Below are 16,061 nucleotides of genomic sequence, written 5' to 3'. Positions count from 1 at the left end.
TAGAAGAATGGCTGGGATAATTGCACTGCTGATGCCTGATGGTATATTGAAAGGTACAGTTAATGCTTAGAATATTTTATATTCTGACCTGTTTTACATGCTTTTATCTGGTAATCTGAGCAACTGATTTGAAGACAACAATATGCAATGGAACAACCATTGGTGAATTCTTAACATCTGTTCTAGTGAAACTACGTATTATCTCTAATGTTTTACCTAATAATTATTTTTTATTCTCTTTAACTGTTTGAACAATCTTCCATTCTTCCATCTGGTAATCTGAGCAACGCAGTTGAAGATAACAATATGTAATATAACAACCACTGTTAATTCCTATCATTTTTTTTGAAACCCTGTTAATACTTTTAAAGTGCTTGCTTTGTTGTGTTTATGTTTGTGATGTTGTTATGCTGCTATTGTTCTTTTTTTTCTTTTACTACTCTCTCTAAAGTAAAAAAATACAAAAAAAGAAATTATTATGAACTTGATCAATGAGAGATGATCACAAAATACAGTGAACATTTCAATTAAAAAATGTAGTACAATAAAAGATGCATTGCAATAAATCCACCTCATATTTCCCCTCACTTTACACACCCTTATCCCGTCATTTCTGGCAGTGTGTCCTTTAGTGTAATAAGTTTTTTTCTTTTAATATTCCCCATACCTTTCTATCACTACTTGTAATATGGTATATTTCAACTGCATTTTAAAAATAAAATAAGAATACAGACAACTCTTTATATGCTTAAATTACCAATTACAAAATGAAATAGTAAATTGGCAGTAGAAAAATCTGACAGGCAAAACTTGACTCCATACCAGTGCAGCATAGGGACAATATGATACATAATATGTTGAGATGTTCACATCACCACTTCCATAACTTTATAACCCAAGGTTCCAACCTGAATCCAATCATGAGGAATGTGAGAAATGCAAATGTAAGACACCCTAAAAGTAACTATCCACTTCAAAAAATATTAAGGTCAAGACAAAGAAACGCTAGATAACTATTCCAGATTAAGAACAATGAAAACAACAAGAGAAAGGCCACACCAACCAGTAAGTGGATCAAGGCTGTCTGCAGAGGCTAAGGACTTTGCTTGGAATAACCCTGGGATTCAGTGGCACAACTGGGATATCTAACAACCAAAGCTCACTCTATGTGCTAGACCCGAGAGGTTAAAAACAACCTCCTAATACTCTTGCATTTAAAAAATATTTTTAGCCTTAAACATTTTTAAAAGCTTGTACAATCTACTATGAGAAATATTATGGCAGGTACTTAACCTTCATAATTTAACATTTACAGTTTTAAATACGCATTGATAACCATGAAAAACAAACTGAATAAAACAAAATCATATACACTCTGTCACTTATAAAAGTAGAGAAAATACAGGTATTGAAAGAACCTAATCAACCATCTATATTGAATGTGCAAATAATAAAAATTTTAGTTTTTAGGGAGAGAAAATAATCTCTACAAAAGCCACTAGCCACACTAATAGTAAAAGTAATGAATTCAACAAGAAGTCCATAATGCTGTTATCTAGAAACTGAAGCTATTCCCTTCATTTAATAGGGGAAATCATGTATTCCTGGTAATATTTTCATATCTGATTTCACACATAATTTCTACAAAATGATGGGAGCATAACAAACTTATTTGTCCAAAATTTCTCTAAGTTTCAGCTAAAAGATCATTCCTGTACTTCTTTTATGTATTTATATAACAATTATAGTAAGATATAGCTGAACATCAAAGAAAACACTGACAAGAATATCTGTAAATGAGAACACAAGGAATGTAGTAGTTTCCGCTGTACCTGATGATGCTGAAGTTAAAGAGTATGAATTTGAAAAAGCTAAAACATAACACACAATCGTCTCTCACACATACACAAACACAGATGCTTCAGGCCTCATCACTCATTTATTTACTTCTGTATGTCTGGTTCTATCCTAAGAAATCAGTACCAAACAAATCCAGAGAGAAATTTAGCCCTGAACAAATCTCACAATTTCTCATGTTATGTCATATCTTACAGTTAGCCCTGGATAGATAGAGATGATCCATAAATTAATATGAGCTGTATCATCAAGTGGTTTTAAGAAGTATGAAGAAAAATACAGCAGCAGAACAAGAAGACAGTGAAAGGAGATGAAATTTTGGCTGGAGTGGTCCCAGAAGGTTTCTCTTGAGAAGAGCCATCTGAGCAAAACTCACAGGGAGTCAGGGATCGGTCATGAGGAGTCTACAGTGGGAGAGAAAACAGCACCCAGGCTGCAGACAATAGCTGAGAGAGACATCTGAGGAAGACCAGGCGCTATGCAAGGGTTCTGAGCAGGACCAGCATGATTTCTATTCTAACAGGATCATTCTGGCTACAGAGTGGAAAGCTTACGTTACAGAGGCTAGAATAAAAACAACATGAACTAGAGTTCTGTGCACCAAAGTGGCAGCAATAGATATAGACAGTTGCTAGATTCTATTTATTTTATTTTCAAAGTAAAAAAGACAGGATTGCTGAGGGACAGAAGATAGTGTTTTAAAAGATAAAAGCCCGGAATAACAATATGCCTTTCATGCCTATTAACCTGATATTTATTAAGAAGGAGTCTGAGAATGGAATATGTTAAGGAATGATACCAAATCAAGACACTTTGATATCTGTTAGGTTTTACATGCTTGTTAGTCATCAAAGCAGAGGTAGTAAGCAACTAAGTGTCCAGCTTCTGGGTGAAGAAGTACTGTATTACTAAGGAGATACAGATGTATAAAGAACTAATTATGTGTTCATGTATGTTTATGTGTGTGTATATAATGGTTGATACACTGTGTCAACTTGAGAAGTTTGGAAGTTTAACTCAGCAAGGGGCCAGGGTCCTTACTTTGTTAACATCCTGAGCTTGTGCAAGAGGAGGGCCACCGGAGATGGCGTGGGCAGGTAGCCGCCTTACAATATAAGGGAGAAGAGGTTGGCTTGCCCCGCCTTGTGCTCTTGCTGTTTTGCTGTCTTCTGTTGCCCTGAACTGTTGCCCCTCACCATGCCACCCTGCTTTGGAGCCAGCTGATTATGGACTGAAACCTCCACAAACTGTGAGTTAAATAAACCTTTCCTTCCTTAATTTTGGGTGTCAGGTATTTTGTCTTAGCAACAAGAGAAAAGTAACCAAGACAGTGTACATATAAAAACAACGAATGAAGGATACTTCAAGAAAGATAACATGAGGCAGGAGGGAGAAGAGAAACTGGAGCATCACTTCTATTTTGTTTTGTTTTTTGGTACCGGGAATCAAACTCTGGACTTTCTGCTTGGCAGGTAGGTGCTGTGCCACTGAGCTATATCCCCAGCCCCATCATGTTTTATCTACATTACCATGCGAAAATTTTGTAACCAAAAATGTATCACTCTAGTAATAAGAAGGGGTATTTCTTTTGTTCCCTCAAAGTAAACTAATAAGCTGAAGGAGTAAAAAATTAAACTCAAGAGAATTATGGAAAGAACAAAAGACTGCTATGAAAACAGTCAGAGACAACAATTAACTTTGTGAATTATTTGCTCCCAGGTTTTTTCTTAGACATTTACATATATACACAATAATATTCCTTTGTTAAATGTGGTTCATTTTTGTTTATTGCTTTAATACACAGGAGATAATCTAAACACTTAAGATGGCAGCCACAGAATTCAGACCATGTTTTTTCTTGCTAAGTTTTTATGCTTTTAAACTGAGCACCACTCTCTAGATGGCCCCTGCCATCACTCCCACCCACTTCACAGCACCCCTTACAGGAGCACTGCCTCGTGTCCAGGACCCGTGCACATTCCATCCCTGCTCCTCTGAGCTTTGTGGATGGGTCCTCCCTTGTAAAACCACCAGCATGTTTCTGTCTTACAAAGAACTCTCGGTATCCATAATCATTAAATGGCCATCTTTACATACAATTCTCTGTGCGCACTTCTAAGCTAGCATTGTATCTTGTACAAAGCACCACCTCAAGGAGTCACTGCTGGATAACCAATACAGTGAAGATTCTGACCAAAAATGGTTTTCCTTCAGTTCTTCAGTGTACACACCTACACACACATACAAACACACACACCTGAGCCAGCACGGTTTTGGACATTGGAGATGTAGCGGAAAATAAAACAGAACCTTTATGAACCCTATATGTTAGTGTATATCCTGTGGCGAGTGGAGGAGTGATAGATACAAATTTTTTAAAGATAAATTTAAATAGTGAAATGCACTATAAATAAAAGCACAACACAGGAGAACATAATAAGAAAGAGAGGGAGAGTAGCAAAAGAGAGGGGAAGCTGTTCAGCTACATGGCCAGAGAAAACCTCTGAAAAAACAACATCTGAGCCAAAGCCCCAGTGCAGAGGACTTGGCAAAAACCCTAGGGAACAAAGGATAGGAATCACAAGGGACTCAGGAGAGAAGACTAACAGGACAGAGGGAGCGAAGACATTGTAGGGAGGGAGAGAAAGAGAGAAGGCACTGTAGAACATTGCAGGAAGTGAGGGGAAATCATGGGTGACTTCAGTAGCCCCAGTGAAGAACCTTAAACTTTACTCCAGCAATGGAAATTACTGTAAAGTTATTTTTTCAAAGCATAATATGATCTGATACGGAATTACATAGGTCATTATGTCAGTCATATAGAGACCAAAGTGAAACGAAACATAAAAGCAGGGAGGTAAGGCCAGAGGCTACAAATGTAACCAGCCAAGAACTGAGTGGCTTGAGGCAGCATTTAACAGCTATGGTCATGAACAGTGTTCCAGCGCAGAATATATTTCGGAAATCATACCCACTGCACTTGCTGATGGGCCCAAGTGAAAAGAACCAGCTCCTTACCCATACCAGGTAAATTTTAGCCACACCATGGACTTGCTCTGTATTCACCATGCTGGTTTGTATCTAGAGGCAGCAGGTAAAAATTAGTTAAAAAATCAGTAATGAAATGTAAAACATAGCATTCTGCTTTACTTACCCAAATTAGGATCAGTAGGCTGACGCTTCTTAATTTTAGCTTCCGAAATAGCAGAGTAATAGGCACAAGTCATCTTGATCAGCCATGTTGCTCGAACCATTGGCACAGAGTATTTCGCTAAATACGCAAAAACATCTTCTTTTTTACTAAGGATAGGAACCTAAAATGAAATAACGTACGTATAATAATCACATACTGCATCACTAATAGAAAACTCTCCGACAAGGGAAGCAAAAAAAAGAAGTTGAAAGCTACCTGCTGCTATAAGAAAGTGTGTGTTTGATGGATTTCCAAATAGCACATGCAGTTGGGGGAGGGGTGTTTTAAGACAATATTTGATAAGAAAAAAGAACCAAAACTATGTTTAGCACAACAGCAAAACCATTTCATTAGCTGTATTTATAAAACAAATTATCTTCAAATTCTCAGATGCTTACAGGTACTCATCAACAAAGCAGAGAAAAATAATTTAATGAGAATCTTCCAAAGAATTGATCTCAAAATTGGAAGGGACAGATTACCTGGAAAAACTGTCCCCAGTCTACATTTTATCTATGAACATTTTTTTTATAAAGCTTTCTAACTACATTTCACAAAAGTAACAACTTCCAGAAAGCTTCTAAAACTGCCTTTAGCCCAAAATTTAAAAGAGGGGCTAACATTGATGGATCAGTGAATCTGCCTAATAAACACTGAGCTAGAAATAGCTGGGTAATTAATTCACTGGTTGGAAGTAGGCACTTGAGGCAGTTAATTATTTCTTCCAGACCACAAAGGTACTATTTAGCAAATTAGTATCCCAGTGTACCACTGAGTGATTTGAAAGAGTTAATTCACTCTTCTGGAATACCTCATAAATATCCTAGGAATAGCCTGTTCATCTACATAATCTATTTCATTTATGAATATAGAGAAAAACAGTGAATAAGAGTACATTAGCTACAATGCAGCAGGATGGGATCAGATAGACCGCGAGGTGAGACATCTGTACTCCTGTCCTGAGCCTTGCCTTTGGGGGTTAAGACCCTCACACCCTGATTCTTCACTTATGGACGCTGATAATACCAACCCTGTCCACTTCACAGGGCGCTTTTAAGGGTAAAGCAAAATAATAACATGCATCAAAATTATAACAATAATTAATTTGCTACCAGTTCCAGGGATTTCTCCAGACCAGAGTTTTCAAGGCACGGATCTGACCTTCTACGAGGACCCTGGAGATAAGCATGGACATCAAGAGCCCTTATCTCCATGCCCAAACTGTTACTCGATCTTGCAAACTGTTGAAAATCAAGGCTGCAAACTACCTAAACTATTCATAACGCATAGCATTTTTCTAAGTTCAACAAATCCTCATTTATACAGTGGATTTTTCTGCTTTGTATGTTATAAATTTTACTATTCACAACATAATACAAAGAGTAATCCTATAGTTAAAAGATCTGTATTTTTTTAACATGACGCCTACAAGTAATCTAATTATTTCACCTAGTCTTACCCAAGAAACACCAAACTATTTCCCTGTCAAAGGAAACGCTACCTGTGCTGGACAACGGGCTGCACTATGTCCATGCACTGCATTTCATAGGAAAGCAAAGAGACCTTTGATCATGGATAGCTCCTGCCTTGGGTGCTGACTTCACGGTGCAGCCCTGGGACAGAGGCAGCTACATTGCATAAACATGACTAAAAGAGAGATCAAAGGCACGCGAGCCAAAGCTGAAGGCTTCCTCTCTGCAGAGCACATTTTAACAAGAAAATTTCCTGAAAATTTAGCTTACAAGGCACAAGTGAGTTTACTACAAGTCAGGGACAAGAAAAGCACAGGATTAAGTACTCATTCAAGACCTGAGCAACTGCTTTTCATTGGAACACAAAGTATGGTACCAGTGGCTTAAATTTTAGCTGTCCAAGTTAGGTTGCTTCTTATTGAGACATATCGAAAAGCTATAAGAGCAATGCATAAAAGCACAAATATAAAGTTAGTATTTCCAAAGAATCACTACTAGTACAGTACTATCTTTTATAGCTACTTAAAGAATTTCTTTTGCATGGCATCTGCCAAGAACAAACAGTAAAAAATTCTGAACATGCAAAATATTTAGATGAAATGGCATACAAACCTTAGCCACATAGCTTACATGAACAGCACAAGGAATACCTCTGCAGGTAAAACCCTAAAAGAACTGGTTGACTCCAATAAGGGCTTCAGAATTGAGACGAATATATGTGAAAGAAGTTATTTAATTAAGGAAGACACGTATCAATGGTTTTGTCAAATCTACAGTTTGAGCCAAATCAGGAAGCAAATGATGTTTGCACGATGCCTTGCTCACTATGACGGATTCCCATTTTTTTTTCACTGAAGAAACCATCTGACTTTAACTTGTAGTTCAGTGTAGGGAATCATCAGGCAGCATTTGATTCCTGAATCAAGATAACAGCTACATCTAAATGGATTTTAGTTTCCAAAGGAAACGAAGAGGCCTGGTGTGTCATTTCTCCACCTACAACAGGGCTTCCTCCTCTCTCCTCTCCTCAGAACACACACTACCATCAGTGCCCTTTGCTGGCTAAGCAGGGAATGAGCCAAAGGAAATCCCCCAGGCCACAGGAACCCAGCTCACCCAGAGCGAAAAGCTAAGAACTAGTGAATTGTTCAAGAGCTAGAAGAACATCTCCAGCTGCCAGAAGTTTCCTTTTCCCAATCAAGATATGAGTGTGATACAATTAAAAGTACTTCACAAGCCTCTCTGTGACTAAACACTTGCTATGTTGTGCAGCTTTGTAGTAACAGAAAAACAGGCTTAGAGACCTGATGCATCCCATGCAGAATACCGTTCTGAACTCCAAAGATGACTTGGGATCAAGGTTTTCAGCCACAAGCCACCTCGCAGGTATATATCAGAAATTGAAGAAGTATTGGAACCTCCTAATATGAAGAACATGTGGGAATGCAATCCTTTATCCAACTCTGAAAGAGCCTTCACCATCTCAAGAAGATGAGAAAGGCTGAAAAGGGGAAGGGAAGGGCTCTTGAAATGCCAAAGAAATGAGTACTTCCAGGTACATTCAATGATTTATAAAGAAAATATCTACATTTGCAAAGAAATAATGTCAGGGCTTACCTGAGGAACACCTGACTTGGCCAGAGGCAGCTCCTAATAAAGAAAGAAGAACAATGGCTAATACACTGCACCACAATTCATCTCCCTCCTCACAGATGAGGCCCCTACACCCGTGAAGCAAGAGCACCAACTACGGATCAATATTCACTTTCAGAAAACATCCGAAAAAGGCACTCTAAGAACTTATTAACAAAGGAAACCCTTAAAAAGATGCCAACATGGAGAATATGAACTATTGGTCAAAAGTCATCGAATATTGAAGGACATCCTGTGACTAACACGTTCTTCAGGCACAATCAATACACCGGCCACAGTGGGACCACAGAGTAACTCTTCATCCGTGGAGAAGCAGCACTACTCGGCTCGGTTACGGGAACTGATTGTGCAGTAGAAGCTGGCTATGCTGAGTTATGCTTTCCCAGTATTTCAATTGCCTTCAGCCACCAAAATCTATCAAAGGCAATTATGTTATTACAGCAGGGTAAAATAGGCCAATGGAAGCTAAGGTACTACTTTCAAAGAGTTGCTCTAAGAAGAAATAAGCAAATATACAAGGAGCTCTTCTCGAAATTGGCCCTGTACCAGAGGGAGATGAACGCTGAACACTAAGAACAGAAGATTGGTGCCCCTAAAACTAAAGGGCTTCAGGAGAGATGAGAAAAAACACATAAAATTACTTCAAATGTATGCAGGAAGTCAGAGATCAAGACTAAGAGGGATGTTTTTCTCTTTTCCTCATTTTCAAAGAATATTTTATAATCTTGAAGGATCAAGATCATTGAATCTGTGTATTATTTCCCACTTGAGAATGATCAAAGACAGAGATTTTAATAGAACCTCCCTCCACTGCACCCAAAACTAGACCAGCCTCCTTCGTGCAAATCTTTTTCAAAAAACAAGCACACCCGCCTTGGGTTCAATCCCAGCAGTGCAAAAACCATCAATAAAAAACAGAGGGAATAGCATAAGGCAGCACATATCTGGTGCTATAGATCTGCTACTTGGGTTTCAGTTTTAAAGTTGGGGAAAAGATATAGACTTAGATATAGATATATGTAGATATATATGTATGAACATTGTCTCAAACAGCCTCAATTTTATGACTATAATTATAACAATGTAAGAAATACTTGATACCTTTTTTGCCAAAATAGCAAGTGGTTTATTCCCCGCTAAGTCAGAGAACCAACTATGAATTGCACTCTGAGATCGAGCAGTAACCAGCCAATAATTATCCTTAGCATTAACTTGGGGTTTCTTCTTTCCGGTATCCTGGAAAGTGTTAAGCTTTAGTTTTTCAGCTAATATGCTGCTAAAATAAGCTCCAATCTGTGGAAAGAAAAGGAAAAAGGAAAAGGTTTGAAGACAACAAGCATCTCAGCATCGTATATTTTATCTTTATTGCTTTAGTTGAAAATATTCACATAGTTCACATACTCTATCAGAAAATAAAACAGTAATTTCCAAGAACTGTGGTTGTTATATGCCAACAGAACACAAAAACTCACACAGCACCTTTGTTTCACTATTCACAAGTAGTTGGGGGAATAAAGAACCTTCAGAAACCTCTCCTAAGATAAAACTGATTACACCATGAATAAATTTCAGGAGAATGGGTTCTAGCTATACTATCTTCAGCTGTACTTTCTTTTTTTTCACACTACACACCAAGTAGGAGAGAACATAATCACACAATATCATTCTTTTCTTTGGTGCATCAAATAGCATATACTTTTGGAAAGGTAATTTCTTTTTACACTTGATGTTTTAAAAAAAAAGAATCTAGGGAATTGTATTGTTATGGTTTACATCCAGATCCCACTAAACCTCATGGGATCATACGTGGGACCTTTTGAAACTAGGTTTTCAGAAACTAGGTTACAGGATTACAGTTGACTTGCTGTTAGGAGCGGACAACTCAAAATAAATGGATCACCGTAGGTATGACCAGAAAGGGTGTCCAGCTCCCAGTCCAGCTCCTCCCTTGACATTCTCTGCTTCCCGGGCACAGGAGGTGAGCAGCTTTTCCTCCAGCATGCCTGTCTGTCATGCTGTTTCTTCTTGGGAGCCAGCAGATTGACCGTGGACTGAATCGTGAGCCACAATAAACCTCTCCTCCTTTAAACTGTGGGTGGGGGTACTGAGTCTCAACAAGGAGGAAAGCACTAAGACATTTATTTAAATGCTAAAATACAAAAGGTTCAATCAGATTGGGTATACAAGATTTTTGACTGCCCTGTCAGTGCCCGGAATACTACTGTTTCAAGAGAAAAGTAGTGTTACCTTGTCTGGGGCGAGATGGTAAAGGGAACTTCTGCAAACTATTCTGTGATTTTCCTACTATCCAAATTATAAGATGGACAAGGAATGTAGAAAGGGACAAGAATAAAATAATACCTCAAATTTCAGTCAATTTAGAAAATCTATTGGAATCTTCAAGAATCTTATAAAAGCATCACAGTTGATCCCAGGAATTTTTAATAATATGATCACAGTCAACAATTTCTAATGAGTGCCCCCCAAAATATAGCAAATGGTGACAATTACAAAAGATAAACTATTTACCCTAGTAAAACAAAAGAGAATTACCACCTTACTTAATACTTATAAGGCAAGAAAAAAATCTGTAGGTTGGAACACAGTTGTAAACTATTAGCTCAGTTTATCTACCAGAATGAAAAGCTGGTATAATTTTTTTTCCTTTTTAGTGCGAAGAGGCATTCCCTGATCCTTAACTGATGTGATTAAGAAGTCAGCATGCTGACATAACATGATAGTAAAAACTGGTGAGTAGAAAAAAAATAAGCCTGAGCTTTTCTTTTCGTAAACAACTTCATTGTACTTATTTTGTTTTAAGGGAATGTTTGCAGAACTTCCAGTGAACACGCTAAGTGCAGAATCACTGTAAACACACAGCCAATAGGCCAGGCATGGTGGCACATGCCTGTAATGCCAACTCTCTGCTGAGGCAGAAGGATCACCATGAGGTCGAGGCCAGCCTGGGCTACATAGTCAATTCAAGGCCGCCACTACAAAGTGAGAACCTGTCTCAAAAAATTAAATAAATAGATTAGATGGCTAGATAACAGATAACATGCAGCCAACAGTCGGTTGTTTAATCTTGAATTTTTCATTTGATAAGGTATTTGGGCTTTGCACCTAAGGGGGTAAAAAAACCTACCACTACAGATTCCTTTATATTTAAAAGCTCTCTTATTTGCAATTATGTACGAGCACTTTAATCATAATACACAAAGAGATTAAATAAAAAAGTACTCTGAGCAATTCAGTTGGTAACTATACACTCTTCTATGTATTTGATGACAGCAACAGAACATGGTGACCACATTTTTTATTTCCTGCAAACAGGCCTTCTAAACAATGCGTAACTGTAAACAAAGTCAAAATCCCCAAACAAGAGAGGAGAAAAAGCACATTAGGCCTCAAAATAATCAAAACCTAATTATAACAGTTAATTTTATTATAATAATATATATACACATGATATGTGACAAATCAAAATATTTAAGAGTCTCACTCCAAATCCAAATGCTATCTTCAAGTAATCATTTGATTAGTTTTCTCCAGTGTCTCCTCTAGTGTTTAAGTGAACACACGAGTAAACACATTCATCATTTTTCTCTTTCTTGTACGAAAATATACACTTAGGATGAGCCTTCCATGTTTTTATATGCAAAGCTTCTTCATTCATTTTTATAGATCTACAGTCATTATCATGTGCACATACCACTCTTCATTCAGTCAAGCTACTGTTAACGGACAGCTGGAGCATCTGTTCCAAAATTTTATTAAATCACGTTAAAATAAACAACCTTTCACATTTGTTATTTCTAACATATGCAAATATAGCTGTAGGATAAATTTCCATAATTCAGACTGTAGGATTCTATGATTTTAGTAATCACTGCCAAATTGCCTTTCAAAAGGTTTATAGCAATTTACAGCCTTACAAAAAAAGGTGCAAGATTAAATTTCGCTGGGTGTTCTGACACACATTTGTAACCCAGCACTGAGGAGGCTGAGGCAAGAGGATAGCAAGTTCAAGGCCAGCCTTGGCTACGTATGGAGATCAAAGCCAACCTGGACCTCATAGCTAGATGCTGTCTCAAAAAATAACAAATTTTAAAAATTTGTTTGAATATTTCAAGCTTGTTTCCATTCACTCAAAGCTATTCACTATTTAGAAAATATTTCATTTAGTAAGAATATGGGGAAAAAAGCTTATGAGTTACACAGTCATTCACATATTTCTTATTTATGACATCAAAGTCCTCTCAGAAAGCTTGAACCCTTGAATAAATCTCACAGGAAAAGTGATCAAACTCATAATCCAATTACTTAAAATTGGCATAAACTTGATACCAAGAATGGAAACCAATGCAGCAGTCCCTATCACGCATGCACTCTTCTGTGGACTGCATTCTGCCTCCCCAAACTCCCACGTCAAAGCCCTCGGCCCCAGTGTGACCTCATCTGAAGAGAGAGCCTTTAAGCAGGTATTCAAGGTTAAATGAGGTCCTGTGGGTGGAAACTCTAATCAGTACGCCCCTTTCCTCATAGGAGGAGAACACACCAAGGACGACCTCACACAGAGGAAAGGCCGTGTGAGAACGGGGGAGGAGGCAGCCAATGACAAGAAACACCTTCATCTCGGTCTTGCAGCACTGGGCTATGAGAAAAGAATTTCTCTCCTTTACACAACCCAGTCCGGGTATGCTGCTCTGCAGCCCAAACAGAATAATAAACCTGCTAACCAAGTAATATGCTTCTGGGAATTTATCCTAACAAACAAAAGCTATTTGTTCAAATATGACTATAACTTCTCTATGAATAACTGTAAGAAACTGGCAACATGCTAACTGGCATATACAGAGGTTTCGGTCAATTACAGCGCATAAATAATGGAACGCTATCTACTCATAAATTATTATTATGACTATTTCAGCCAAAAGAAAAAGGGTCGATAGATGAGTAAAGGAAGATGAAAAAGTCCTGGAGGTAAGTGGCTACACAGCAACATGAAATTACTTAAATGTCCAAGAACCATACCTGTAAAAAAGGTTAAATGGTAAATGTTATGTTTCATAATTTTAAAAAGACATAAAGTACATACTCATAACTGTACTTGTAACATAAAGGGTACACAAACTGGAAAAAGACAAACCGAAAAACATTGTGTTTGATCAAAGGGACCATCTGCAGAAAATGGTATTTTCTTTCACACGTCTTAAATAATACTTCAGTTAATATCTTAAGAAATTATCAATTATTTAAGTGTTTATGTGTACATGTATGCACATAAAAAAGGACTCAGAATAATACACAGACCTTTAACGTGTATCTCTGCAGAAGGGAAAGTGTAGAAATTTACCTATTTTTTTTTATTTCTCATTTGAATGTTTGATGTTTTTAATTTTATAACAATGAAAGTATTTTAATATTCACATATAAAAATACTTTTCAAAAGTTTAAAACTCCATGAAAGAATACAAAAACAATTCTAATTACATATATAATTGTTTACAACCACAGAAAACAACACATTTAACTCAGGAAATTTTTTTAAATTTTGACTATATATTTACTATATAACATTTTAATATATATTTAAGTCTAAGACAAAAAATACTCTGGAAAAAGCATAACTTTTAGGTAATAATTTTGTATTTGGACTGGCACTGGTATAGTTTGTTCTGGAACTTCATCATGTGTGTCATAAGATACAGCAAACAAATACATACCTATGTTCATACTGTAGAGCTAGGGTTTTCATTTTGGAAGAAGGAAGATAAAGACAAAGCAAGACAAGGAAATAATCTACGGTACTGGTAGGTAGGTAAAATAGATAAATAAAGAAAAGTATGTGCATTAGTTTGCCATCTCTGTCCACAATAAGGCCTAGAAGTAATGACACTCCCATAGCAGTGAGCATGCTATCATCCAGGGATGAAGCAGGACAGAAAGAAAAGACGACCCTGGAATGTTTTTGTGCCTAAAGGAAGGAAGTTCTCAGAAACTGATGGAGATGTTTAACTTAGGACCAGGTAAAAACAGACCCCACTGGTCAAACATGGGACAATCTGAACATCCAAAAGAAAACTGCTATAATGGTAATGAATCATAACGTATTAAATTTTAGAAAAAACTGGGTAAAACTAGAAGAATCGAAAGTAATACTTTAAAAATGTACAAGGAAGTTCTTCTTTACAAAAGAATGTCAACTAATACATGCATGATTCCACTGGATGACAATAAAGCCAAAAAATAATAATAATTCTTGAAGTATGACACTTAGAAATCCAGCATTTTCCAACTATAAGCTAATAAGTCATTCAGCAGGAATCATCAATGGTCCTAAAATTATTAGGTGAAATTTACTGGAGAAGATAATAGTCTCATGGTGTCAAAAGTATCACTAACATCGCTTCTCAGCCTTTTGGCTAAGATCAAGTGTAGTATCTGTTCTTATCAGTTTAAAAAGTATCACTGACAATGATATATTTAATCTGATATAAACATTACATGGTGTGTACGTATATTGAAGCAACACACATACGCCTCATTATTTGTACAAACTTATGCCCTTGTGTATCAGTTAAACATAAAATAAAGAGCCAGGCATGGTGGCATACCCCTGTGATCCCAGTACGCAGGAGGCTGAGGCAGGAGAATCATTACGAACGAGTTCAAGGCAAGCCTGGGCTACAAAGTGGGCTCAAGGCCAGCCTGAACTGCATAGTGAGATCCTATCTCAAAAAGACAAAAAATAAACAAATAAAGAGCATTATGAAAATGTTATCACTGTGTAGGGACTGGAGATGTCACTCAGTGATAAGACACACACTTAACATGCTTGAAGTTCTAGGTTCAATCTCCAGCATATGAAAACATTAAAAAAAAGCAAGGGAAGGTGGACAGTACGGTACTAACTCAGATAGTCCACTGACATGATAGCTAATACAATCCCTGACTGGATCCTGAGGCAGGACACTACACATGAGGAAATTCTGAATGAGGACTGCGGTTTAAATACCACCAATTTATCAGTATTACTATCTGTCAAGGGTATTACAGACACTTTTGCAGAAGTTATGGGGAACAGATAATTAGCATTACCTTTGATGGATTAATTACAATATTTCTGGCAGAGCCATGTTCATCTCCAGTGAAGGCTGGCTGATTGTTGAAGCCTTGCTTTACATTCACAGCAGTAAGTTCATCCTATTCAAAAAAAGGTATTGATTAAGCAAAGAGACTGAAAGGTTTCACTTTCATACAGACACTGCAGCCTAAGTAAGAGCTAGGTTTGATGCACTCTGTAAGAGAAAACCATTAAAAAGAAAATAATCAAGAGAACAAAAAGTGGAGATTTTACCATCATGTAAACACATAGAGAGAAAGGTCAGTGTGGCAAGTTAGTCTTTTGTTTTTTAGTTCAGGCTGGCCTTGCACTCACTTTGTAGCTTAGGCTGGCCTTGAGCTCACAGTGATCCTCCTGTCCAAGCTGCCTTAGTGCTGGGATTACAGGCATGAGCCCAGAAGCAAGTTACTGTTGACTCTAGGTATAGGGTGATGGGTATTTGTTGTGCCATTCTTTTAGCTTTCTCTAAATTTGGACATGTTTAACTTAAAAGTTCAGAAAAAGAAAAAAGAACTCAGGGAGAACACTATGAAGCAGCCCTGAGCAGGACTTAATCTTTTCATGTTCACTGTGAATCTGTCGAAGGCCTAGGCTCCTTGTCTGGAAATGGATGATGGACTCATAGTAAGTGAACCTCTGGGACTCACTAATCCCTGCTAAAAACCTGTAGTGGTGATGAAGCTGGAAAGCCTCAAAGGATAAGACAAGACTACAGCCAAGGACACCTGGATCAGATCTCAACTAGCTAAAGACTATAGCC

General features: G+C 37.4%; 1 protein-coding gene across 1 annotated transcript in view; it reads right to left on the bottom strand.

The window, feature by feature from the left end:
• Med12l (mediator complex subunit 12-like) overlaps positions 1–16,061 on the bottom strand; it is a 306,200-nt gene that overhangs the window by 264,428 nt on the left and 25,711 nt on the right. Inside the window, exons 2-4 of the mRNA XM_005393030.2 lie at positions 15,277–15,381; positions 9,277–9,468; positions 5,012–5,171 (exon numbers count right to left, since the gene is read on the bottom strand). Of these exons, the coding sequence (XP_005393087.1) occupies positions 5,012–5,171; positions 9,277–9,468; positions 15,277–15,381 (457 nt within the window). The remainder of the gene's footprint in view (positions 1–5,011; positions 5,172–9,276; positions 9,469–15,276; positions 15,382–16,061) is intronic.

This window comes from Chinchilla lanigera, unplaced genomic scaffold (genome assembly GCF_000276665.1).
Source record: "Chinchilla lanigera isolate Chin_1 unplaced genomic scaffold, ChiLan1.0 scaffold00047, whole genome shotgun sequence".
Lineage (NCBI taxonomy): Eukaryota > Metazoa > Chordata > Mammalia > Rodentia > Chinchillidae > Chinchilla > Chinchilla lanigera.
Note: the sequence above shows the minus strand (reverse complement) of the source record. Positions and strands in the feature narration are given on the sequence as shown.